Source organism: Mytilus trossulus, chromosome 7, assembly GCF_036588685.1.
Source record: "Mytilus trossulus isolate FHL-02 chromosome 7, PNRI_Mtr1.1.1.hap1, whole genome shotgun sequence".
Lineage (NCBI taxonomy): Eukaryota > Metazoa > Mollusca > Bivalvia > Mytilida > Mytilidae > Mytilus > Mytilus trossulus.
In genome coordinates this window covers 68,391,715-68,417,930 of record NC_086379.1, presented here as the reverse complement: position 1 = coordinate 68,417,930, position 26,216 = coordinate 68,391,715, and the positions used below count along the sequence as shown (strand labels likewise).

Sequence of the window (26,216 nt, the reverse complement as noted above, 5' to 3'; positions counted from 1 at the left end):
AGAAAATGTTTAATTAGTTAAACATTAAAATTCATGGTTCCCTGTGCCGGCCTGTACCCACAAATTCACTGAAAATTGGTATCCAATAAATATTAATGAATCCACGGTAGTTGATGATTTTTGCAATTATTAGTGCATTTGCCAAAAGATATGCAAAATTTTGATCAAAGTGCTACATATTTGCCAAGTACTAAAATAATTAATGATTTATGAAAAGTAGGAGTAATGTAAAAAAACAGCAAACAAGCCATTTAAAATGTAGAATGTCTAGTAACAAACCTATATATGGCTAGGTTTGATCATGGAAGTGTTATATTCTTAATATTTTCATAATTTAAAAGATAAGATTTACTTTTTTAAAATAGTTTTGATCATTTCGTAAATCAAAAATAATCATTAATCATAAGATTTGACAGGGAGCCATATACTTTTATTACATATGTTTGTTTTTTTAAGTGTTAGAAAACCTATTGATTATTGTGTTTTTTTTCATTGCAGGAATATTTGCTTATTTGAATTTCTTAGTGCCAGCAAAAAGAAAAGAAATTTTGGAGATCTTGATAAATGGATTAAAAAGATTGGAATACAGAGGCTATGATTCAGCAGGTAAATTTTTTCATTCATTTATTATCGATTATTTTCTATAGATTTGAATAGAAGTAGACAGCATGAACTTTGATGTAAACCATAAATTCAAAAGCTTTCATATTAAATATTTAATATGTATCTGATATATATATTTTTTCTGAATTTGATATTTTACAAAATTACATATTAGAGAGAACCAATTGAACGTACAGCCATTTTTTTGGGGTATTTTAGTTTAACTATTGATTTAATAAAATTGATATATTTTTGGAAAGAAATTGTTTAAAAAAATGACTTTTGTTATAATAACAGTATTGGAAATTATATAATCACACAGGACACCAGTTTCCAAGTAATTTAAAAATGTCAATTTGATTCAGCTAATAGGAAAATAAGATACCAAATAAGATAGAATTTAGTACCCTAACTACATGTGACAGTACAGCCTTTAACAATGAGCAAAACCAATATGGATAACAAAATTTAAAAGACTTGGACATGACAAATGTATAACAATACAAATGAGAAATTCATTTGATATACAGCAACAAACCACTAAATTACAGGCTCCTCACTTCAGACAGGCACACACAGAATATGAAGTAAACATGGTTGTGGGTGAAACAGCCCAGCGTAAGAACAAACTATAAAACTCAGCTGGAAAAGCTCAACTCATTACATTTAACACCAAAAAAACACAAAAACTAACAAACTTGAAACTTCACGTTTGTTAATTTTTGTGTTTTTTTGGTTTTAGTTTTAAAATGTGTTCCACAGTTTGAAAACAGATATTTATAATATATCTTTTTCAGGGCTTGCATTTGAGGGAAGTGAGATTGATCAGAATGACAACCTTATTAAGATGGTCAAGTGTAAAGGTCGTGTGTCCATGCTGGAAGATGAAATTAAAAGTAAGTTCATATACAAACTTATCCTGTAAAATTATAATCAGATACAAAGACATTATACTGCTTAAACTTAATTAATCTAAAAATAGTACAAAGAAACTGTAATGTTTTAATCCTATGTGATAGAAATATATGACAATCATTGACAACATACCAATTGAAAGTTATTATAATATTGTGTTTTTCATTGTCATAGGAAGCAACATGTCTGTGTTATCATCTTTTATGAAAAAGACAGAAAGATGTTTGAATTTCTTGTTTTATATATATTTGTTGTAATAATGAATTTCTTGTAAATATATTGTTGTAGTCACTTATAACAATATCAAGTGTAATGAAGAAGTTTATCATTAATTATTATTAGCTCACCTGGCCCAAAGGGCCAAGTGAGCTTTTCTCATCACTTTGCGTCCGGCGTCCATCGTCGTCGTCCGTCGTCGTCGTCGTCCTGCGTCCGGCGTTAACTTTTACAAAAATCTTCTCCTCTGAAACTACCAGGCCAAATTAAACCAAACTTGGCCACAATCATCATTGGGGTATCTAGTTTAAAAATTGTGTCCGGTGACCCGGTCAACCAACCAAGATGGCCGCCATGGCTAAAAATAGAACATAGGGGTAAAATTCAGTTTTTGGCTTATAACTCAAAAAACAAAGCATTTAGAGCAATTCTGACATGGTGTTAAATTGTTTATCAGGTCAAGATCTATCTGCCCTGAAAATTTCAGATGAATCAAACAACTTGTTGTTGGGTTGCTACCCCTTAATTGGTCATTTTAAGGAAATTTTGCTGTTTTTGGTTATTATCTTGAATAATAATATAGATAGAGATAAACTGTAAACAGCAATAATGTTCAGCAAAATAAGATTTACAAATAAGTCAACATGACCGAAATGGTCAAATGACCCCTTTAGGAGTTATTGCCCTTTATAGTCAATTTACAACCATTTTTCATAAATCTTAGTAATCTTTTACAAAAATCTTCTCCTCTGAAACTACTGGGCCAAATTAAACCAAATTTGGCCACAATCATCATTGGGGTATCTAGATTTAAAATTGTGTCAGGTGACCCGGTCAACCAACCAAGATGGCCGCCATGGCTAAAAATAGAACATAGGGTAAAAATGCAGTTTTTGGCTTATGACTCAAAAACAAAAGCATTAAGAGCAAAACTGGCATGGAGTTAAATTGTTTATCAGGTCAAGATCTATCTGCCCTGAAAATTTCAGACGAATTGATAGTCAATTTTTAACAATTTTCATAAAATTTGTAAATTTTTACTAACACTTTCAACTGAAACTACTGGGCCAATCATTATAGATGGGGATATATGTACGCAGCAAGAATGTTCAGTAAAGTTAGATCTACAAACACATCACCATCACCAAAACACAATTTTGTCACGAATCCATCTGTGTCCTTTGTTGAATATTCACATATACCAAGGTGAGCGACACAGGCTCTTTAGAGCCTCTAGTTTTATTTGCTTTGCACAGGATTAGCAAATGTCAACTATGAAAAAGAATACAAAATCCATGTGGGCATTGCTCATACACGATGGGCCACTCATGGTGAGCCTAGCTCGGTTAACAGCCATCCACAGAGATCGGATCTTGATAACGGTAAGTGTGTCTCAAGAAAAAAACCACATATTATTTTATTTAAATAGTGCTTTGCCTCCCAAAATGAACACCAAACAATTTGAAAATTAATGGTGCTTCAATTTTTCATGATTATGCAATGCCTTTCAAAAAATTAGAAATGACAACATTTTCTTATAGTTATAGATTTTAAGGAACTTTACACAAATTTTAACTCAATTTCTATAACATTTATTACGACATAATTCTGAGTTGTGATCCTTGAAACGTTAGCATTGTAAACACTAGCCATATAGTAACAATGTTGTAATTGTTCTGAAAATTATGCAATAATGTCACATTTCTTTTTCACAGAGTTCATGGTTGTACATAATGGTATCATCACAAATTACAAAGATATTAAATCATTACTAGTAAGTACACAGACTCATGCATTCATTTAGTCAGAATGTTTAGATTACCAGTTCCAGTTACTGCCCATTTCATTTAACATTTGTACATCCTGTTTCCATTAAATCTTATAAAATTCATTGTTCACCAAAATAAACCTATTTTATACAATAAAATAATGTATTTAAAAAGTTTTTTTTTTATCAAATTGACACTGATGTATACAGTTATAAATGTAAAATAAGAAGGTACTCCCCTAAACAGAATGGTGCATTTAATGGACCAATTTGTATTCATTTCTTCAGACCAGACAACATTATTTATTGTTTTCTTAGTCAAGCATAATAAAAGGAGCAAAGCATTTGAATAGTTGGGTCCATGTATTACTTGATACAAAAATTAAAAAACAAAACTTTTTTTCTATTTTGATAAACAAGTAATTATTTTGAATAAGATCATAAGAGGATGAAACATAATACAGGTTCATTATATTTTTGAATTTTCACTTATTTTTTCCATTCTTTATTCACTCAAAATTACAGGTGCATATTATATTCTTCAAGCATTTTCAACAATTAATCACAATTTAATATTTCGTAGCTTACAAAGGTATCACAAATGATGATGGTAAGCCCAAAGGCACTTCACATTTATAAAATTTCGAAACCATTATATTTTCTTTTTTTAAATCTAAATTATAAATTTCAGGAAAAGAAAGGTCATAAATTTGAATCCGAAACAGACACAGAGGTCATTGCCAAAATGATAAAACACATCTATGATAGTCATAAAGACAACCAAATATCATTTAGGGAATGTGTGGAATTGACAATCCAACAGTTGGTAAGTAACCATAGAAACACATCCATGATCATTTGAAAGACAACAAATATCATATCAGGAGTGTTGAATTTACAATCCAAGAGTTGGTATGTAACCATGGAACACATCCATGATCATTAAAAAGACAAAAAAATATCATAATGGGAATGTGAGGAATTTTTATTCCAAAAGTTGGTAAGAACAACATTTAAAACCAGGAAGTATTTGGGTTGGCAAATAACCATGGAGACAAATCCATGCTAAATATGAAAACAAACCATTTTATTTAGGGTGTCTTGAATAACACTTTTAACAGTTTGAAAGTTTCCATGGAAATTAAAAAGACCAAAATATTATTATTCTTGAAGTGTGTTGAGTTAGACAATATCCCTTGTAAATCTCTTAAAAAGTTCATATAATTGTATCATTGTAAATATAAACTTTGTTCTTTTAAAGTTCATATATATAGGTTTTTAAAAACATTTGTGTTTTATTTCAGGAAGGAGCATTTGCTCTCTGTTTGATGAGCAGACATTTTCCAGGAGAATGTGTAGCCGCAAGGTAATCTCTTACAACCCTGACAATCTTATTGTAGTTTAAATACTCACAACCCTGAATTTAAGTTTATTCATTTTGTTCTTCGTATACTAGATCTGCATGTTAATTGGAAAATATAATGGTCACCTTTTTCTTAAATATCTCCTAAATCATGATATGGGAACTTGATTTTTCTTAAATAGTTTAAACTTTTTAATATGTAACACTGTATACCTATTGCCATTATATATATTGCATTATATAAGAAGAATTGTGTTTTTTAAACTTATTTAAAAAAAGATTGAGTATTTGCTAGCTTTATTTATGATTGAAGGTTGTCTAGAAGCATGCAAGTAGTTACCTATCGGGCATGCTTTCTGTACATGCCATATATTTTTTCATATTCAGATTTTAAATAAGTTCCTTGTAAACAAATTTCCGTACATAGTTGCTTTCTTGTACTTACCTCACAATGGACACACAAGTTTTTGTTAATTATATTATATTTAGTACCAAATATTTACAATGCCCTCATACTTAACAATCTCTTAATCACATAAATTAACTAATGTCAAATAAATTACATGTCTTAATAGTTTGTGTCAATATTTGTTGGGTATTTTATAACCTACTTTGGCAGCAATGTCAATATACAAGCTTTCTATGCTTTTGTGATTTACAGGCATGTTAAGGTGTGGGGGAGGTTTTATGACTGCTGAAGAATATATTGTATACTTATCTTTATGGCCTCGGATCACTTTTAAAACCTAACACTAAATACTTATATGTACATAAAGTATTTTGACATCTAATTCAAAGATAGTAAGTTCAAAAAGATAAATATGCACCAGTAGCCCACTTTATAGGGTATTATTAGAAGATATTTTAAAACTTTGTCACCTATTATCTGACCTGGAGGCTAACATTAGACCTGTAATTGTCACCACCATTTTCATCTGATAAAAGATCCAAATAAAAAGCATATATGTTAATAGCAAAGCTTTATTTGTAACAAATAATTGCAGGTACTTTGCACTTGTAATTACCTATGTCTTGCAATTTTACTAAACAAAATTAGAATGAGGTTTAAGTCACCTTGTGCACAATTTTTGATGCATGAATTTAATGATATACAGAAGGACCTTTAAATTATAAAAATCATTTGTACAACTTGACTATAGGCTTGATTTTATCTGTCTAATTTTCTAGATAGTTTTTGTTGCACTGTTGCAAATAGCATTACTAGTTATTGCTAATTATTACTAGTATATTGTTTGAAAATGGAAATTAGTTTTGATTTGATTTTTCACCTATACCATACATACTGATGAATGCACTTCTGGCTGTGCCAAATGAATAGAGTACCATATCTGAACTTATTAAGACACAAAATTAAATACATGAGTTGGTACACCTAGAAACTCTACAGTAACCCATGCTGAGTAGCTTCCATTTAGTTGTGGTTGAATGTTAAATAATACACAGTCAGGCGTGTGTAGCTGTATAATTATCCATTTGTGCATTGACTCTAAAAAATAAGGGTTTCCCTAATCTATCTAGTAACAAAAACACAAAAAAATAAATAATTAAAGACATTGATGTTTTAAAAATTAAGTACTGGTGCATAGTGTTGGTCTAACAGTCTTGCATACTATTTGTTTGTTTCATTATACCCTTTCTTTTACATTTTAAGATACAGGCCTTTTGTGGTAAATAATGAAATCCTTAAACTTCATAGGGGTTTTCTTTACCATAGAATTAATTTTATGTCTTCACAAATTTTAGGAGAGGAAGTCCATTGCTTGTTGGTGTAAAAAGCCAGGCCAAACTTTTAACAGATCAGATACCTGTATTATATAGTAAAGGTAAGATTAGTTACAGGTGTCAGACAGGTGTAAAATCAGGTATAATCTGCACCAGTGTATCAGTGTTGTACTTAACTCACACATTTTTATTCTCTTCTTACTTGTTTGGAAGGTTTTAAAAAAGAGTCTGTAAGCTTACCATTATTAATTGTATTATCAACACAGATTTTTAGCTGAAGTTTCCCAGTTTTCATTTGCTTGTGTTAAATTTTCCTGATCATGATTTAAAAGAGAAATGATAGGAATTTTATTAAAATATTTTTTATCCTTTTTTGCAAGTTACTTCCCTTCTTGGAGGCTTTTTTAAGTTGCCTCAGCTGTTATAGGGATTACTAATTAGCATGTTTTAAGCATATTTGATGATTATATTCTTACTTTGTGCATGCAGGTCGAGCTGTGTTAGATGAGAAAGGTATTATTGCTTTTTGTGCTATTAAAAGAAAGGTTATTGAATTAGGCCCTAGCTAATATATGCTGCAACACTAATGTTAATAATGTGTATCCATTTCTGTACAGTAGTGAGCATATCCTGCACACAAAATCATTATTTTTAATGTATATACAATTTCATCAATTCTACTTTAAATGGAAGCTGTTTTTATCTTTTAGTATAATTTCAACTTAATGATCATATGTTGATATGTTTCATAAGTGCTTAAAGAAATAAGTATTAAGGGGAGTAGATACAGTTTCAAATTGTAGTGTAATTTTTTGGTGATTAGAATATTTTGTTTGAATACATTAGATCTTGAAAAAGGCATTACAAAGCAAAAGTTAAAAAAATAAAGAGATCTACAGTACTATAATTGCCAAGGAGACTAAAATACATGGATGTAAGCAACTATCGGTCACTGTATAGCCTTCAACAATGAGCCTAACTGAAACTGGATTGCATCCCCTAAATTCAACATGTTGAATTGACCTGTAAACTTTTTGAAATGACCAGGGAATATAAAATTTACCTGAAGTGAACAGGTATTTCTATTAAACAATCAAATGTGATTAAATCACGAAAGATAAATTTTTGTACAAACAGGGAACGAGTAATGTCGAAAGGTAAAGAGTAATGTCGAAAGCATCCAAGATGGAATGAAGTATTTTTTATTGATTAAAAATTTACCCTATTTACTAGTAAATTCTGAAAATTCAATTCTGATGCCCCATAAAAAAAAGTTAATTACATTTTTCAAGATAAGGTTTATATACTGTAGTGATATTCTTTTCTATGTAGATGTATAATATTTCAAAAATATGTGAGATCTGGGTTCTCCATTGATTAGTTATATGGCATATTGCACAGCTTATATATATTTATGTATATAATGTTACAATAGTTGTAGTCTGTTAAGACATGATAATGGAATAGGGAACATTCAGTATCCAAGCTTTTTTTTTGTTTTCCTTCTATTGACTGTCCATAAGCTATGCTGCTTTATTCATGCTTTTAAAGTAAACTTTGGAATATTTTTGTGAGTGTCAAGTCCTTTGCATGCATTTTAGCAGCAAACTTGATTTTTTTCTTTAATCTGCAGTGAAAAAAACCCCATTTTCATGCTTTCTTTAACCATTTAAGCCCCTAATAACAAAATTAACTGCATTGACTTGAGGGTACATTATTTTTATCTATGCCAGTTTAGTTGATAAGTTTAAAGATTTGGCAACATGATTGAATCTAAACACAGGACCATATAAGCCCCTGATAACAAAAGTGTGAACATATCACCATATAGAACAGATCATGGAGAACTCAGATATATCTTTTGTACATATTTCACTGTTACATTTACTTGCATGTACATATAATCAGATTTGGATACATGTTAAAGTTAAAGAGTAATTGTGCATTTTGTAAAATGTAAACGTTTAACTTTACTTTGTGCATGTAGGTAGAGACTCTTTAAAAGACGAGAATGAAGGTATTCTATCCTATCTCTCTCAGTAATATGCTTTTCTTAAGCATATTACAGTTTGGCATTGCTTATCTTTTGTATTGTAACCACTAGCAGCTTTTATTTTGATGCAAAACTGAAACATGGCACAATATCAAAATATGGAAAGGGAAATAACTCTTCATAAACCTAATTATTATATACATGTGATAAATTCCAAAAATAATCCAGGGAAATGTAGTGTTGAATTCTATTTATAGATATAAAAGCACCTCACAAATTATTTTTTTGCAGTTATCTTGTTTTTTTGTTTTTTTTTATTTATCACATGTATGAATTATTCATAGATATGTTTTTGTCATCATTTTGTAGGAATAACATTATTATTTGTAAATGTTCACAAATAACAAAGCATAAAAGAAATGTAAAAATCACAGTAAAATAATAATAATAATACATGTATTAATAACATTTTATTATCAATTTAAGAACTATGGCAAGAAAAGATTAAGGTTTCAAATGGAATAAACAGTTATTTTCATTTATCTTGAATTATTTGTTTTGGGAGGGGTAGATATTTGACATCCTCTCAGGAGTTATGGACCTTTGTTTTGTTGACATATTACTATGGTTATATGGTGTAGTTTATCTGAGTGATGGTACGTAGATTTTAGGTTCCACACCAGTTTCATAGCTCCTGTTATTGACTAATGTATTATGTTCACCCTGTAGAAATATATACCATGCTGGTTAATGGTAGTCTAAACCACATGATGAAGGTGCTACTGTGGATTGTTTCATTTAAATTATATATGACACATTAGAATACTAATTACAGTAGATTATATATACTGGTATTAAAAGCAGAATTATCTTAGACACATTAAGGATGAGGTTTTTTTAACTGCCATTTAAAACAGTGTCTAGATATATGGTAACACACATAATAATTAGGGCCCCGCCGAAAAGGCGGGTCGCCCTATAGTGATCAGTCTGTCCGTCCGTCCGTCCGTCCGTCTGTCCGTCTGTCCGTCCGTCTGTCCGTCCGTCCGTCTGTCCGTCTGTCCGTCCGTCTGTCCGTCCGTCCGTAACACTTTCGTGTCCGCTCCATATCTAGAGAACCATAATGATTTCATACTTTATACTTTACATGTTTATTAACCACCACCAGAGGGTGTGTCATGATGTATGTACAACTTCCTAGGTCAAAGGTCAAGGTCAAAAACTTTGGTTTCAGTTGACAACCCTGTGTTCTTTGGTGAAGATCGTGTCCGCTCCATATCTAGATAACCGTTATGATTTTATACTTAATACTTAACATGATTATTAACCAACACCCAAGGGTGTGTCATGATGTATGTACAACTTCCTAGGTCAAAGGTCAAGGTCAAAACCTTTGGTTTCAGTTGACAACCCCGTGTCCTGTGGTGAAGATCGTGTCCGCTCCATATCTAGATAACCGTTATGATTTCAAAGTTTATACTTGTCATCCATTTTAACCACCACCAGAGGGCGTGTCATGATGTATGTACAACTTCCTAGGTCAAAGGTCAACGTCAAAAAAACTTTGGTTTCAGTTGACAACCCTGTGTTCTGTTGTGAAGATTGTGTCCGCTCTATATCTTGAGAACCATTATGATTTCAAATATTATACTTGACATCCATTTTAACCAACACCAGAGGGTGTGTCATGATGTATGTACCACTTCCTAGGTCAAAGGTCTGTCTGTCTGTTGGTCTGTCCATCGCTAACAAATTTGATCCACACTATATTTTGAGAGGACAGCTGTTATTATTTCATACTTTATACCTGACAAACATTTTCAACTTAACATATATATTAAATGTGTCATAATGTATGCATCCTAGGTCAAAGGTCAGTCCGTTGGTCTGTCCATCCGTTCGTTGTTCTTAACAAATTGTGTCCGCTTTACCTCTCGAGAACCGTTAATATTTCATACTTTATACTTGGTGGGTCATAATATATTGAAGGCATAATTCTAAAAATATGTGACAAATATCAATTGGGCAGCATCTTTAAACATTGTTCAAACATCAATCCATATATCCAGAAGTCACCTTAGAGTAGTCAACAATGAGTTCACATCATGCAGTCATATCACTATTATACTATGAAAGTAAGTTGAGAATATTTATCAGTTTTAACTTAAAATCTTAGATTAAAATCACATGTGAGACTATGTAATAACTTCCAAATAATGCTTCATATCAGATTATCCATACAACTTATTTACCCCACATTATTGACAGCGGGGCCCAAAGAGATGGCTCCCATCTCAATGAAATCTAGTTCCCTTTATTATGAGTAGAAGGAGTCTCTGATAGCCAATTGGTCTTACTAGTTCATCTATTGTATCACAAGCCTATCAAAACTGACTCTAATTGACTCTGATTGCCACCAGTTTTTCTGCTGAAGATCAGTTGTTCACTCAGAGAAATCTGGCTTCCTACAACAATAAATTCTGATAGTCATGAAAAATCAAACAGTGGTGAAAGTGGCATTAAACACAAAATAAACAATCAACTAATATTATGAGTAGAATTATATTGTTTTATTGACATTGTCATTTATTTCTGAAATTAATAATGATATTGAGTCTGTAGTGGTTATCAGGTCAAAAGGTTAAAGCATGTGCAGACTTTCTCTTGCAGAGATCCATTTACAAAAATTGTTTGACATTCTATCATTTGTTAGTCAGTAATTTCTCTGAAGTCTGTGTGCCCTTTTAGGACTTATTGGGGTTGTGGGACATCGAGAGTCTAGCCCCTATGGAAAAACATGGAAACATTGACTTCTTAGACTTGCAGAACTGAAATGGAGGTCTGAGATGAGTAAAGCTTTTGTTTGTGTTACAGGTGGAAGTTTTGGAATTAAAAAAAAAGTATCATATTTGTAGAGACAGTTGAATAAGGAATGGTGAACTATTTATCTACTTTTGAATGGGTTTGTAAGATTTCTATAAACACATTCCGTCCTATAGTTTGGGTTTCTGGAATGCACTCTGATGTTTTACAGGCCAAGCAACTCCCTAAAAAAGGCTGCCAATAGACATATTTTGTTTTATAGACTTTTTGGAAGAAGAATAAACTTTTAAAGACTTTTTAAAATACCTTTTTTCCATTCAATATCACGTTACTTCTCTCAGAATACTTTTCATTGTTATAATTCAATACAGACCCCCTCATGATAATAATAAGATACAAGTGTTTTAAAAAAAATGTTTTGATAAAATTTATTTGATCAACCTATTAGAAACATTACATCACACAAATCTACTTTTACATCAATTTTTGTTTTGATTCTCATGCATGTACCTTATTTATTAATGCAATATAAACTCTTAGCATATTGTTTGGAATTCTTTAACATTTGCTCAGTAAATGGAATAAAACAGATTTTTTTTGTTGGTAAATGCTTGGTTTGACTATAATTCACTGTAGCTGTTATCATTTGTCAATAAAGCAGCATATGCTTTCTAATGAAATTACAAGCTGATGTAAATTCAAATAAAAGTGCACAGCCACCTTCTTTTTAATAGCCAACATGGTCACCACAGTAAAATTATCATCAGGCCACTTCTGAATGGATGTTTTTTTTACCAATTAATAGCATTTTTTGCCTTGAACCTTTTAGAGTGGGAGTGAAACTTTAAAAAAAATGATCTACAAGACAAGGTCTACAAATAAGTTGCTACTGCTGAACATTTTTGGTCTTTATAGGAGTTAGTGCCCTTCACAGTTTTTTTTTTTTTTTTGGGGTGGGGTGGGGGGGGGGGGGGGGGGTATTTTTCATATTATCTTAAAAACTTGTATAAATAAATGGATAGTTTAAAAACAAAAAAGATCAACAAGACAAGATTTATAAATAAGTTAATTTGGTCACTCTCCAGTTGTCTTCTTACAGTACTTGTTGCTGAAGGACAATGTTCAGACAATTTATTTTGTGTTTTGGGCCAAAGTCGAAAGTCGAAAGAGTATACTGAAATAACCAACCATGTTAGACCCTCTTTGGAAGTCAAGGTTGTTTAACACTCCTGTTGTAGCAGTAGACCAAAAAACAAAATTCAGCAATACAAGACCAACAAAAAAGAGATTTTAGTAATGAATTGAATTCTAGTTTACAATATTGAAGTGTCCATTGTTAAGATGCACATAACCTTGCAGTTGAATTTTTTTCAAGATGAACTTTTTTATCAGGTCAAAAGAATAAAATTTGATTTATTTATGAAGTTTATGAGTAATCTTGTAAAAAAAAAATGATCACCTTGATCTAATATATGATTGTTAAAAAATTTAATCTAACACATGTTCTTGATTAAACATATGGTCTGATTCCCAGCTATTGTAAAGTTATGTGACTTCCTTTTAATGTCAACTTGAAGAGATATTAAGTTAATCAATAACACATTTTTTATCAAAATTATGTAATAAAACTTTGTTTTTCTTTGATAATTTGCATGTGAATTGATAAAAAGATATCTCTACTTTTAAAATACTTTAAAAAACTTCTTCAAAAAGAAAGATATAGGTTTGTTTTCTGTTCAATTTTGTTTCTTAAACTGCCACAAACAGAATGGATGTAAACTGCAATCCCTTTGTCCATGTGCAACAATCATAACAGTACTTAACTTCTGTTGTACAAGGAAAGATAATCTAATAGTATGTCACTGTATGTTTGATGATACATGACCTTTCAATTTTTATATGACCGCCAAAAAAATTTGGCATCGTTTAATGGTATCATGTCATTGTCATCGTCTGCGTCGTCTGAAAACACATTTAGTTTCGGGAAAATAAATTTAGATTTAGTGAATGGATCTCTATAAATTTTGACTAGAAGGTTAAATACCACTAAAGGAAGGTTGGGATTGATAAAAATGCATTCAAAATTATTGAGACAAATTGCCTTATATTTATTTCAAATCATTTGTCATTTTCTCAATTTTCTCTTTGCTTTTAGTTTTATTTGGTCACATTACTTCTTTGGCTTAATCACATTTTTTTCTTAAGTTAGATGACAGTTTAATTTTAACTGTTAGATTGAAATCCTGAAATACAGAGACAAAGGGAACTTAAAAGCTCTGATTAGCTGTAGCATAAATATTTCATATGGTGTAGTAGTTTATTTGAGTTGGAAAATTATGTCTAAATAATTTCTTTGAAAATAAAATATATTCTGCTATATAAGGTTTGTACAAAACATGTACCATATTTATGCTCAATAAAACAAACTTAATGGAGGGAACAAAACTTTTTTTAGACTGATGTAATCAAAATCAGACAAATGTAACATTTTGGAAAATATTTAGGAAAGCTGTTTTATGTAATTGATTTAATGTAAAACAGAAGTTGTAACATGCCGGTAATCGTTAATCTATAATGTTTCGTTAAGAAGAATGTTAAGTTTATGTCATTGAAAATATTAATAAATATCATTTCAGTCTTCAATCTTCAAACTTTCTGCAAGTTTTCTTGTGAATGGCTAGTCATAGAAAGATCATTTAAAAAATACATAAAATGTATATCATCCATTTAACCAATATTTCTTTGCTTGAAATCTTATATACCAGAAAGTACAACATATCTCTATACTAAAATTACTATAAGCTTTAAATAATTGAACATTGTTTCTGTATAGTAAACATTTTTTTTAATTTTGTGTTCTCTTTTGTATTCATGAATTGTCTGATTTAAACGATTTTGTGTTATAATAAATTTCATAGAAACCAGTAGATATTTATAATGATACTTCAGTAGTCCCACTTGTGCATTATAATTTGGTTAAACAATTTGGAATCACATAATCTTCTTTGTATTATGTTGCATGATTTATGTTGTAGAAGTGATATTTTTTTATCATCTGTAATAATTTTATAAAGATGAACAGAGGTGGATTAGGGGTAGGGTATATGGTTGATACATAAACTTTTTAGACTTCCCACCCTTAAGGTGGTACCCATCACTTTCACTAAAATTAATTTGGCTCGTTTAATTTTCATAGAATTTTGACAAAGTATTTACTTTGACCCTTTAATACCAAAACATAAAAATTTCAAAAATTTTTAACCAACCATTTTATCAGAAAAATTGCACTGGTTATATAGCAGTTTGACAAACACCAATTTTGATGACCTAGAAGCTTAATATTCCATTGACAACACAACGTTATTTAAACGTTTATCTGACTTTACAGAGTTATCTCCCTTTTTTGTTAGGTACCACCTAAGTTGCATTGTTGGAGGGCCCTCTTTTTGTTTTAAAATCCTTGATCTCCATCTTGACTTTGTTTTCTAAATGAATAAATTTAAGAAAACTTTCTGACGAGGAGAATTTTGAAAACCCACCTTTATTTCAAGTGACAGTATCTTTTACACTAGTCTGTAATTAGGTATTATAAAAAAGAAGATATGGTGTGATTGCCAATGAGACAACTATCCACAAAAGACCAAAATGACACAGACATTAACAACTATAGGTCACAGTACAGCCTTCAACAATGAGCAAAGCCCATACCGCATAGTCAGCTATAAAAGGCCCCGATAAGACAATGTAAAACAATTCAAATGAGAAAACTTACGGCCTCATATATGTAAAAAAATCAATGAAAAACAATATTGTAACACCTAGACAAACGACAACCACTGAATTACAGGCTTTGGTGACCAATGATGTTTGATCAGTATATCCTATTTGTATTGTATAAAAAAAAACAGGGAAAAGATTAGCAGGGGTCTAGTAGTCAATGCTACTGAAATTGAATTAGGTCCCTTATAAATCTTTCATGAAAATACCCATAGTGCTTATCCTAATTTTCATCTTGTGGAAGGTTATGCCCCTAGTTGGAAATGTTAGTCTTATTACCTGACAACTGAGTTCTAGATAAGCGTTGTAAGTTTATTTGTTAAAGTGCCAATGGTGATGTATCACTTAATATTTTGAGTGAATGACATCTTTTCCTTGCGGAAGCATCCTATTGTATATGTAGATATCTTAAAAAACATTTGCATTGAAAAAAAGGAATGATAAAAATTATCCTTCAGAAAATAGTCTCTTGCAATAGTTTATATTAAATAATACATTATTGAAACACTAACTCCAATGGAAGAGCAGATAAACTATAAATGGAAAAATTAAACAATATGCAGATATTATTTTTTTCTTAAATTGGCTTGTTATAATAATAATTCGCTGTGCAAGCTTCTGTTAATTATCCTGTAATTGTTTAGGGAAATAATTATTATATAATAAAGAAATTAATTTTGCACATATTAACCATAATTTTCAAATCCATCTATTTAGAATTTTAGATTCTTTTGGATAAAAAGATTTATTTAAATTTACTACCCCTCATAAAAAAAAAGATGGACATTTCTAGAATTTCAATTTCTAAACATATGACCATATTACTGTTGTTCAGAGATTTTGAATCTAACGAATATGATGCATCATATATTTAATAAAATAAAAGTACATTTTTCTATTGTTATTTTTGCAGACCACAGAGGTTTCATCAACCCCCAAAGATGTGATAGTACAACAGAATTTCATACAGTCGGAGAACAAAGTGAAGTGGAGTATTTCTTTGCTTCTGATGCTAGGTATGTACTTTAACATATACTACACATGTATTAGGGATGACATCAAAAGTTCAATGTAGGATAAAAAACTTAATTTACATAGTTTTTTCACTGACCCCCACACCCCCTCTTAACTTAATTTGGGAAAAATTGATTTACCAATGGGGATATATGTAAAAATTGATTTTAGATATACAAAACTTGCAGAATTTTAACCCTCCAACCCCAAACTTTTTGATTTAAGTTTTTTTATCCTACATCGATCTTTTGATGTCGTCCCTTATAAGTTATAATCATGTGATAGAAAATTTAATAATTTGATTTCCCATTATACATTTGATACTGTTTGTCTTTAATGAAATTCAAAGGAATCAACACTACAGTGTTTTAACAAATCTGTAGCCTAGTACTTAAGGAATGCCACATTTGCATCCAGTTGATGAATCCCCCCTGAATGGTTTTTAGCTGGCCTATTGAAGTAATAAAGCTTATGACCTTAGTATAAAACTTATTATGCAACCTTTATCTTTTTTATGTTGGTGCTGTAGGTTCATACATAGACTGTATTTCTGAGCAATAGCTTTTGTTTTATTTGACTAGACCTTCTGAAAATGATGCTACTTTTTTGCAAAATTAAAACTAGTGATATTTTTTTCTTGATGTATTTGAAGATGTTTGATTGTTCTTTATTTTATTTAACGAATGACTGTAATATTTTTTCTGTCTATGAAGAAATAACATAAAAAATTTGGTACACAACACGTGGGTTATTTAACAGTATGCACCCCATTATTTCAATTTTATTTTACAGTGCAATAATAGAACACACCAATCAAGTGATCTTCCTGGAGGATGATGATGTGGCAGCAATTAAGAATGGAACTTTATCCATCCATCGAATCAAACGCACGCTTGATGAATCTACTGTCAGAGATGTTATTACACTTAAATTGGAATTACAAGAAATCATGAAAGGTAAATATAGTCTTTCTCAGATTAAAAAATGAAAATTACAATGAAAACATAAACTAGGAATTTATTTCAATACATATAGATAACAGTATTGCACTCCAGTACATTGAGATAATTAAGCAATGAGTATCAAAGTTGTGTAACGAGGTTCACAAAATGATGTTCTCTAAATTCAATTTGATACAGGAAAATTTACATATAAAATACTTATATTCAATAGAGGTAATTGAATTTTTTAGGGAGCTATGGAACTTTTATGGAAAAAGAGATTTTTGAGCAGCCTGAATCTGTGATCAATACAATGAGAGGGAGAGTAAATTTTGAGAAGAACCAAGTGATTCTTGGTGGAATAAAGGACTATATGAGTGAAATCAGAAGATGTAGACGATTATTATTTATAGCTTGTGGAACAAGTTACCATAGCGCAGTGGCTGTAAGTTGAATGGATTAAAACCTAAGCACAAGCACACACAGGTGCAAAACAAAACTATTTTAAGCACTGTTAACAACATGGGTTGTGATTAGTAAAATTAACAAAGACTATTTAATGATAAACAAACACACACAGACATATTAAAGCTTCTGTTTAAATATTTTTGTTTACCTTAAGAATGCTGCTGTCAGTAAAATAAGGTAAGTACATGGTTTTTATAGAATCTTTTTGGAACAAACTATAGTAATCATGTCGAAAAGAGTTTCAAAAAGATACAAAAGAAAAACCATTTGCTGTTGATTTAAGTGGCAGACTCATTGGTCCTCTCAGGCATCTGCCAAAAGTAAAAATAGTCATCAATTTGATGTTGCTTTGATTACTGTGGATTCATTTATTTTCATGGGTACCAATTTTTATACGACCGCAAATTTTGAAAAAAATTTCGTCGTATATTGCTATCATGTTGGCGTCGTCGTCGTCGTCGTCGTCCGAATACTTTTAGTTTTCGCACTCTTACTTTAGTAAAAGTGAATAGAAATCTATGAAATTTTAACACAAGGTTTATGACCATAAAAGGAAGGCTGGTATTGATTTTGGGAGTTTTGGTCCCAACATTTTAGGAATTAGGGGCCAAAAAGGGCCCAAATAAGCATTTTCTTGGTTTTCGCACTATAACTTTAGTTTAAGTTAATAGAAATCTATGAAATTTTGACACAAGGTTTATAACCACAAAATAAAGGTTGGGATTGATTTTGGGAGTTTTATTTTCAACAGTTTAGGAATTAGGGGCCAAAAAAGGGCCCAAATAAGCATTATTCTTGGTTTTCGCACAATAACTTTAGTTAAAGTAAATAGAAATCAATGAAATTTAAACACAATGTTTATGACCACAAAAGGAAGGTTGGTATTGATTTTGGGAGTTTCGGTCCCAACAGTTTAGGAATTAGGGGCCAAAAAGGGACCCAAATAAGCATTTTTCTTGGTTTTCGCACCATAGCGTTAGTATAAGTAAATAGAAATCTATGAAATTTAAACACAAGGGTTATGACTATAAAAGGAAGGTTGGTATTGATTTTGGAAGTTTTGGTCCCAACAGTTAAGGAAAAGGGGGCCCAAAGGGTCCAAAATTAAACTTTGTTTGATTTCATCAAAATTGAATAATTGGGGTTCTTTAATATGCCGAATCTAACTGTGTATGTAGATTCTTAATTTTTGGTCCCGTTTTCAAATTGGTCTACATTAAGGTCCAAAGGGTCCAAAATTAAACTTAGTTTGATTTTAACAAAAATTGAAACCTTGGGGTTCTTTGATATGCTGAATCTAAAAATGTACTTAGATTTTTGATTATTGGCCCAGTTTTCAAGTTGGCCCAAATTGGGGTCCAAAATTAAACATTGTTTGATTTCATCAAAATTTGAATAATTGGGGTTCTTTGATATGCCAAATCTAACTGTGTATGTAGATTCTTAATTTTTGGTCCAGTTTTAAAATTGGTCTAAATTAAAGTGTAAAGGGTCCAAAATTAAACTAAGTTTGATTTTAACAAAAATTAAATTCTTGGGCCTCTTTGATATGCTGAATCTAAACATGTACTTAGATTTTTGATTATGGGCCCAGTTTTCAAGTTGGTCCAAATCAGGATCTTAAATTATTATATTAAGTATTGTGCAATAGCAAGTCTTTTCAATTGCACAGTATTGTGCTATGGCAAGAAATATCTAATTTCACAATATTGTGAAATAGCAAATTTTTTTTTTAATTAAGAGTTATCTTTCTTTGTCCAGTATAGTAAGCAAGAAATATCTGCAAGATTTTTTTTTAATTGGAGTTATCTTTCTTTGTCCAGAATCAACTTAAATCTTTGTTATATACAATATACAATGTATATTCACTTTTTACTACCAACTGATAAATTTAAATAATCTTTACCATTCAGTGATAACAAGCAGTTTTTTTACATCATGTTTTTAAATGAGTAGTAATTGTTGCAAACTCCATTAGAATATTTTAATTGAAATTAGTTTTGGAATAAGGGAAAGGGGGATGTGAATAAAAAAATGGATTAAATTTTTCTCATTTGAAATTTCATAAATAAAAAGAAAATTTCTTCAAACATTTTTTTGAGAGGATTAATATTCAACAGCATAGTGAATTGCTCTAAGAGAAAACAAAAATTTTAAGTTCATTTGAATACATTCATTCTGTGTCAGAAACCTATGCTGTGTCAACTATTTAATCACAATCCAAATTTAGAGCGGAATCCAGCTTGAATGTTGTGTCCTTACTTGCCCAAACCGTTCAGGGTTCAACCTCTGCGGTCGTATAAAGCTACGCCCTGCGGAGCATCTGGTTGTGGGTTGAGGAAAACTGACATTTTCAATGATATTTACTTTCATGGTTTTGCCAAAGTCTGCATACAAGCCAATGAAAAATTTACAATTCGTTGAACATTTAAATTTATCGTTAACATGTACCCACGAAATCCACGAAAATTAGTATCCAACGAATATTAATGAATCCACAGTAATTATTTTTTTCTGTGGAGACTTTGATTGTCATTAAAATCCACACCAGTCTTTTTCTAGTCACATAACTGAATATGCTTCATCCTAAAAGATAACTGATGGCATAATTAAAATGAAAACAAACCAAAATGCATATAATAACTGTTCCTATTGTTAATTGTTATTCAGACACGACAGTTATTGGAAGAGCTAACAGAATTACCTGTGATGGTAGAATTAGCTAGTGATTTCTTGGATAGACAGACACCCGTGTTTAGGGACGATGTTTGCTTCTTCATCAGTCAATCAGGTACGATTTTAAATATTATATGAGGGGGCTCGCGGGTCTAAATCAATTTTTTTTCTAATATAGGATTTCGCTATATTTTTCTATAAATGTACTTTATCTTATACTTAAATGAAGAAAAAAAAGAAAAAATTGGGGTCACCATTCATTTACACTCACAATCTGCCTTCGAAAGAAGCATACATTTTTGTAAAGTTACTTCTTTTCCGTTGAACTAATAGGAGATATAGAGGTAATATCGAAATAAAAAAATAACCTAATTACAGAAATCGTTAAATTTTACAATTATTTTGTTTATGTTTAATATTTGCCGAAAATTTTGTACCCACGAGCCTTCTTAACTGGTATATTTCCTCGTTATGATTTATACTCTAAGCCATAAGTGACTAGAACACACACCTATACATATATCAGATGTGAATTATACTCCAAACCATAAGTTACTAGAACACACACCTATACATATATCAGATATGATTTATACTCCAAACCATAAGTTACTAGAACACACACCTATACATATATCAGATGTGATTTTTACTCCAAACCATAAGTTACTAGAACACACACCTATACATATATCAGATATGATTTATACTCCAAACCATAAGTGACTAGAACACACACCTATACATATATCAGATATGATTTATACTCCAAACCATAAGTGACTAGAACACACACCTATACGTATATCAGATATGATTTATACTCCAAACCATAAGTGACTAGAACACACACCTATACATATATCAGATATGATTTATACTCCAAACCATAAGTTACTAGAACACACACCTATACATATATCAGATGTGATTTATACTCCAAACCGTAAGTGACTAGAACACACACCTATACATATATCAGATGTGATTTATACTCCAAACCATAAGTTACTAGAACACACACCTATACATATATCAGATGTGATTTATTCTCCAAACCATAAGGGACTAGAACACACACCTATACATATATCAGATATGATTTATACTCCAAACCATAAGTGACTAATGTGATTTATACTCCAAACCATAAGTGACTAGAACACACACCTATACATATATCAGATGTGATTTATACTCCAAACCATAAGTGACTAGAACACACACCTATACATATATCAGATGTGATTTATTCTCCAAACCATAAGTGACTAGAACACACACCTATACATATATCAGATATGATTTATACTCCAAACCATAAGTGACTAGAACACACACCTATACGTATATCAGATATGATTTATACTCCAAACCATAAGTGACTAGAACACACACCTATACGTATATCAGATATGATTTATACTCCAAACCATAAGTGACTAGAACACACACCTATACGTATATCAGATATGATTTATACTCCAAACCATAAGTGACTAGAACACACACCTATACATATATCAGATATGATTTATACTCCAAACCATAAGTGACTAGAACACACACCTATACATATATCAGATGTGATTTATACTCCAAACCTTAAGTGACTAGAACACACACCTATACATATATCAGATATGATTTATACTCCAAACCATAAGTGACTAGAACACACACCTATACATATATCAGATATGATTTATACTCCAAACCATAAGTGACTAGAACACACACCTATACATATATCAGATATGATTTATACTCCAAACCATAAGTGACTAGAACACACACCTATACATATATCAGATATGATTTATACTCCAAACCATAAGTGACTAGAACACACACCTATACGTATATCAGATATGATTTATACTCCAAACCATAAGTGACTAGAACACACACCTATACGTATATCAGATATGATTTATACTCCAAACCATAAGTGACTAGAACACACACCTATACGTATATCAGATATGATTTATACTCCAAACCATAAGTGACTAGAACACACACCTATACATATATCAGATATGATTTATACTCCAAACCATAAGTGACTAGAACACACACCTATACATATATCAGATGTGATTTATACTCCAAACCTTAAGTGACTAGAACACACACCTATACATATATCAGATATGATTTATACTCCAAACCATAAGTGACTAGAACACACACCTATACATATATCAGATATGATTTATACTCCAAACCATAAGTGACTAGAACACACACCTATGCATATATCAGATATGATTTATACTCCAAACCATAAGTGACTAGAACACACACCTATACATATATCAGATGTGATTTATACTCCAAACCATAAGTGACTAGAACACACACCTATACATATATCAGATGTGATTTATACTCCAAACCATAAGTGACTAGAACACACACCTATACATATATCAGATATGATTTATACTCCAAACCATAAGTGACTAGAACACACACCTATACATATATCAGATATGCTTATTCCATTAGACAAACAAAGGTCAATTGTATATTTTATTTCCAGGAGAGACGGCTGACACATTGATGGCTTTGAGATACTGTAAACAGAGAGGTGCCCTGATAGTGGGGATCACTAACACTGTAGGCAGTACTATCAGTAGAGATTCACATTGTGGTGTACATATAAATGCTGGGCCAGAGATAGGGGTTGCAAGTACAAAGGTAAATAATGATTTCTTCTTACTAAATATTTTCTTTTGGTAAAAAGTCTTCTTTAAGCAGACTGTTTTTGCAGCTGAACTACAGACTCCTGACTTCGGACAGGCCCATACAGAATGTAGCAGGGTTAAACATGTTAGCGGGTCTCTTACTATTCACATACCTTGTTCAGTGGTGCAACTACACATTACAAGAACAAGCTATACAAATAAATAAACAAAAAACAAATATGATACACAGCAATAAATGACCACTAAATTATCAAGACCCAGATTTCCATGTTAACTTTATTTTCATTATAAAATTAAAAATGGTTGTAGTTTTAGTTCTATTATTATTGTGTTACATCATATGAAAAAGAATTTGGAATTAATTTCTTTGATATTGTTGTATTTAGGTTGATACCTTTTGTATCTTGATTTGCATATTCAAAATTGACTTGTGAGACTTGAACTGTAATGCCTGCAATTAATTATTTTCTTTATTTGTAGGCCTATACTAGTCAATTTATTTCACTCGTTATGTTTGGTTTAGTTATGTGTGAGGACAGAATCTCTATGCAAGAAAGACGAACAGAAATAATACAGGGGCTGAAAAAGCTACCAGGTTTGTAGTTTAATAATTCAAAAGTACCATACAATAAAATAAGGAGATGTGACAGTGGTATGATTGCCAATGAGGCAACTATCCACTTAAGTTTAGATTAAGTAGATGTAAGTTATCATAGGCAACTATACAGCCTTCGACAATGAGAAAAACCCATACCCTATAGTCCAGAGGAAAAATTTGAAACATTCAATTGAGAAAACTAATGGGATAATTTATGAAACAATTTATGAAAAACAAATATGACAGATGCAAACCAATGACAATCTGGAATGGTTTGACAAAGGTTATTATTATACCTTACATATATTACATACAATTCTGTTGGATAACAACTTATCACGTGACATGGAATAATTCGGTTAATTTTCATTTAATTGCAAGGGAGGTCGAAAAAACCCTTAAAATTTACACCAGCAGTGAATAACCCTATTATTCCCCGCGAATAACCTTTTTTAGTGTCTAGATTTGCACTTGAGTTACCTCCCATGACAATGACGTCACAGACGTAATTAATCAAGATGGCAGCGTTCACGTTACACTGAAAGCCCATCGAAAGACCAGGAAATAAGGATTTGGAAATGAATAGAGTGCCAGCAGACGATGTTATCTCCTATAAACGGTCCTTTTCGGGGCCGTTAATATTTTACAAAAAGATTCTACTTTTTTTGTACATTCGAGAAATTCTAGAACACAAACATGACAAATGTATTTTCCTGAGCTTTTTTCAAATGTCAGCTTGTGTTTGTTATGTAAAAAATTTAGTGTTCAAAAGGCCTTTCCACTGTTAATTTGGTATAATAAAACAATTGTGGCCCCTTAGAATCGTTGAATATCCAAAATTGTCAACCCTTTAAAGTTATTTCACTTCGGGCTGTGCTCTCATTGAAATAATTCTTGTGTTGACAATTTTGGATATTCACCTTTTCAACGGGCCATAATTGTATATTATTTAAGCAAAAATACAAAAATACTATATTAATACATACTTTCAAGTTTTAGATTACAATCTCCATTTCCACTGACACGGGTAGAATAAGATACTTACCATGCAAAGAATAAACCTTTTAAAACATTAAATGCAATAGTACTTTTTATTTTTTCTAGTTATATAGAAATATATTTTATAAGATATGGAATCACATTTCTACTGTCACTGTCACTCTCAATGAAACATATAAGATATCTACTTTCAGAAATGATTAACGAAGTTCTCCAAATGAATGAGAAAGTAAACGACTTAGCCAAAGAATTATATAAACAGAAGAGTTTGTTAGTGATGGGCAGAGGTTATAACTTTGCTACATGTTTAGAAGGAGCCTTAGTAAGTATCACATATGCTGTTTTGTAATGAATACAAGTTTAGAAGGTACCAGTGAGTACCAATTTTTCAGTAGCCATGTAATATATAAACATATTCTCTGCACATAGATTTTATTGAAAGATACATATAAAAAGATACTGTGTGATTATTTTGTAGGTTTTTTTTTAGGAACAAGGATCTATATTTGAATAAACAATCAATCCAAAGCTTAATTTGAAGTCTGATGGCTTGTCACAAAACAATTATATAAGCTCTTTGAGCTGTTATAACCAACAAATATAAACACATATACACATTAAACTTACAAAATACTGATATAACAGAAAAGACATAAAACATAATTTATGCACATTCTAACAAACCAACATTAATTTATGATCTGCCTTTCAAGCTTTACATTATTTTGTGTTTCTTCCAGAAAATTAAAGAGTTGACATACATGCATTCCGAGGGAATATTAGCAGGAGAATTAAAACATGGACCATTGGCTTTAGTAGACAAAGCTATGCCTGTTCTTATGGTTATAACCAGGGACAAAGTATATCAGGTTTGTTAAGATTTACTGTTGTAGTAAGGATATGGAAAAGAATGAATACATGTAGTAATTCATCACACAAACTCTATGCTGTGGATTCATTTATTTTCAAGGGTACCAATTTTTGTGAATATGTTGAAAATCTCATTTTTTGGGTTAAACTGTAACTATGAAATACTTGAAAATTGTTAATTAACGAATGGTCTTGAGTGGAAAACTTTTGATCCACTTTTTCATTATAGTGTATTGTCTCTGATTCAATGATTTACATTTTGACTTTTTCAGAAATGTGTAAACGCTCTACAGCAAGTGAAATCCAGACATGTAAGTTCATTATTTAGAACAAAAATAGGATTTTATTATAGAAAATTTAGACAATACAAGAATTTTGTTAAAGCATAACAAAAGATTATTAGAAAAATTACGATTAAAAACAACAGAAATAAAAGATTGCTATAAATTGAATTTTATATGATTATAAATATTTTTTATTATTTTGATTGAAATGAAGAACCAATGCAATGATAAATTGTCTAGAGTAAGGAAAAAATTCGAAATACAACTCGCAATTTAAAATTATATGATTTTGCAGATAGTGGAAATGTTTTAAAAAAAATAATCATTTAAAAACATTTTTGAAAGAAATATTCTGTTCGACACATATGACAATTGAAAAATAATGAAGTTATGTTTGTTTGTAAGATGCAATAAGTTACATTACATAAACATATAACATTGTTAGAGCACT

The 26,216-nt window shown here is 30.8% G+C and overlaps 1 protein-coding gene across 9 annotated transcripts in view; it reads left to right on the top strand.

Moving 5' to 3' along the window:
- LOC134725659 (glutamine--fructose-6-phosphate aminotransferase [isomerizing] 2-like) overlaps positions 1-26,216 on the top strand; it is a 58,429-nt gene that overhangs the window by 21,059 nt on the left and 11,154 nt on the right. For 6 of the 9 annotated variants that reach the window (XM_063589670.1, XM_063589661.1, XM_063589668.1 and 3 more), the window contains exons 2-19: positions 499-606; positions 1,401-1,499; positions 2,991-3,116; positions 3,450-3,508; positions 4,194-4,328; positions 4,807-4,868; positions 6,630-6,709; positions 7,098-7,121; positions 8,596-8,625; positions 16,115-16,217; positions 17,008-17,171; positions 17,408-17,601; positions 20,295-20,415; positions 22,849-23,006; positions 23,495-23,609; positions 24,806-24,933; positions 25,352-25,480; positions 25,754-25,792. In XM_063589670.1, the coding sequence (XP_063445740.1) occupies positions 499-606; positions 1,401-1,499; positions 2,991-3,116; positions 3,450-3,508; positions 4,194-4,328; positions 4,807-4,868; positions 6,630-6,709; positions 7,098-7,121; positions 8,596-8,625; positions 16,115-16,217; positions 17,008-17,171; positions 17,408-17,601; positions 20,295-20,415; positions 22,849-23,006; positions 23,495-23,609; positions 24,806-24,933; positions 25,352-25,480; positions 25,754-25,792 (1,874 nt within the window). The remainder of the gene's footprint in view (positions 1-498; positions 607-1,400; positions 1,500-2,990; positions 3,117-3,449; positions 3,509-4,193; positions 4,329-4,806; positions 4,869-6,629; positions 6,710-7,097; positions 7,122-8,595; positions 8,626-16,114; positions 16,218-17,007; positions 17,172-17,407; positions 17,602-20,294; positions 20,416-22,848; positions 23,007-23,494; positions 23,610-24,805; positions 24,934-25,351; positions 25,481-25,753; positions 25,793-26,216) is intronic. The other 3 variants (XM_063589665.1, XM_063589666.1, XM_063589667.1) reach the window with 3 other exon arrangements.